General features: G+C 51.8%; 1 protein-coding gene across 1 annotated transcript in view; it reads right to left on the bottom strand.

Annotated features, from left to right (window-relative positions):
* LOC119426476 (protein 4.1-like) overlaps window positions 1-1,737 on the bottom strand; it is a 129,062-nt gene that overhangs the window by 2,202 nt on the left and 125,123 nt on the right. Inside the window, exon 23 of the mRNA XM_037694037.1 lies at window positions 19-160. Coding sequence (XP_037549965.1) covers window positions 19-160 — 142 coding nt within the window. The remainder of the gene's footprint in view (window positions 1-18; window positions 161-1,737) is intronic.

Genomic DNA, 1,737 nt, shown 5'->3' with positions numbered 1-1,737 from the left:
TGTTTTCTGGAGGCTCACGATGTCGTCAGTGCAGGTGGAGACGGACTTCTCCACCTCTGTTACCGTTAGCTTTAGCCCCGTGAAGCTCTCCTGCACCGCTGCTAGCCCAGACGATAGCTCCTTTTTGAAGGCGGACAGCTCGGCATTAATCGACGAGAGACTTTCACCCAGAACAGCATGGAATTCTGCTTTAATTATAGCAGCAAGGTCCTCTCGGAGAGCTACAAGTATTTCTTGCTTAAGGCTGCTTACGTCGCCCTCAGACGGAGGAGGTGATCCAGGACAGCTCGAGGCTTCACTACGAGGATTAGGCCGCAGGTGAGCGTGGATCGAACTTACCCCTTTAGTCGGTTTTGGCGGCATTTTAATGGCCAAATAGGAGGGTTATGTAAAGTGTGTAAGTTAGCTATTGTTTGCTGTCAGACTCGGGAAAAAGTGCCCAGGCATTAATCAGAGAAAAGGCTAATTCTGTAGGAGCACACCCAAACACACCTTATCTCACCGCCATTCAGCCGGAAGTCCCGCTTGTGGATTGTTTTAACTAAGACATGGCCTGAATTTAACCTCAGACATTAACCATCCACAGGATTTATTTTTCTTCTCCTTAAGGCCTTACATTTTGCAGTAAAATTGACAAACCCTAAAGACTGATAACAACCTACATATTGTGCAAGTTGAAACAACCAATGAAAAGCCACAGTAGGACCAAGGGGCATGTCTGTGGGCGGGGTCTGTTAGGTATAAATAGGAGGCATGGCAGAACATAAATCAGTGCTCCATGAGACGTCAGTGGAGCAACATCTATCTGCCTTTTGTTTTACATTTGTGTGCCTTGGCCTGAGGAAGGCTCAGTGAGCCGAAACGTCGCGACGGCACACTTTTTGTTTTATTTTTTGTCCTTTAAAATGAAAAACTCCTAAAAAAACACATATATTTTTTTAGAAAAACTTTTTTTGAAAAAGGATTTCATTGTTTTTTTAAAATAAGAATTTTTATAGTGAATTTTTAGTAAAAACTTTAATCTCCTGACTCCTATTTTATGGGGGATTTGCACCATGATACAGACTGGACCACAGTCTATTATGGGAGACGTCGAAAACGTCACCCACAGACTTCTCGACAAAATAATGGGCCTTCGAGACGGAGGATGGACCGTGCACCCACCTTCCCTCATGAGGGGAGGATTCAGTCACACAAACCTAACCCTAACCCTACGACGTGGAGGGCTGTGGGTCAGCTGCGGCTGACGTGGAGGCCTGGAGGGGAGCCGCGGCAGACGTGGAGGCCTGGAGGGGAGCCGCGGCAGACGTGGAGGCCTGGAGGGGAGCCGCGGCAGACGTGGATGTCTTGGAGGCCGGTGCGGTCGACGTGGAGGACCGAGGAGCTGGTACGGTCGACGTGGAGGGCCGAGGAGTCGACTCTTCTGTGATAGTAGAGAGCGCCGACCACTCTGGAGACTTGGAGAGCGCCGACCCCTCTCGAGGCTTGGAGAGCGCCGACCCCTCTGGAGGCTTGGAGAGCGCCGACCCCTCTGGAGACTTGGAGAGCGCCGACCCCTCTGGAGACTTGGAGAGCGCCGGACCCTCTGGAGACGTGGAGATCTGGGGAGCTGCTGGGGCAGCTGGCCTGGGACTCTGTGGGACCACGGCAGCTGGCCTCAGACTCTGTGGGACCACGGCAGCTGGCCTCGGACTCTGTGGGACCACGGCAGCTGGCCTCGGACTCTGTGGGACCACG

This window comes from Nematolebias whitei, chromosome 20 (assembly GCF_014905685.2).
Source record: "Nematolebias whitei isolate Nwh7 chromosome 20, NemWhi1, whole genome shotgun sequence".
Classification (NCBI taxonomy): Eukaryota; Metazoa; Chordata; class Actinopteri; order Cyprinodontiformes; family Rivulidae; genus Nematolebias; species Nematolebias whitei.
This window is presented reverse-complemented; position numbering and strand designations above follow the sequence as displayed.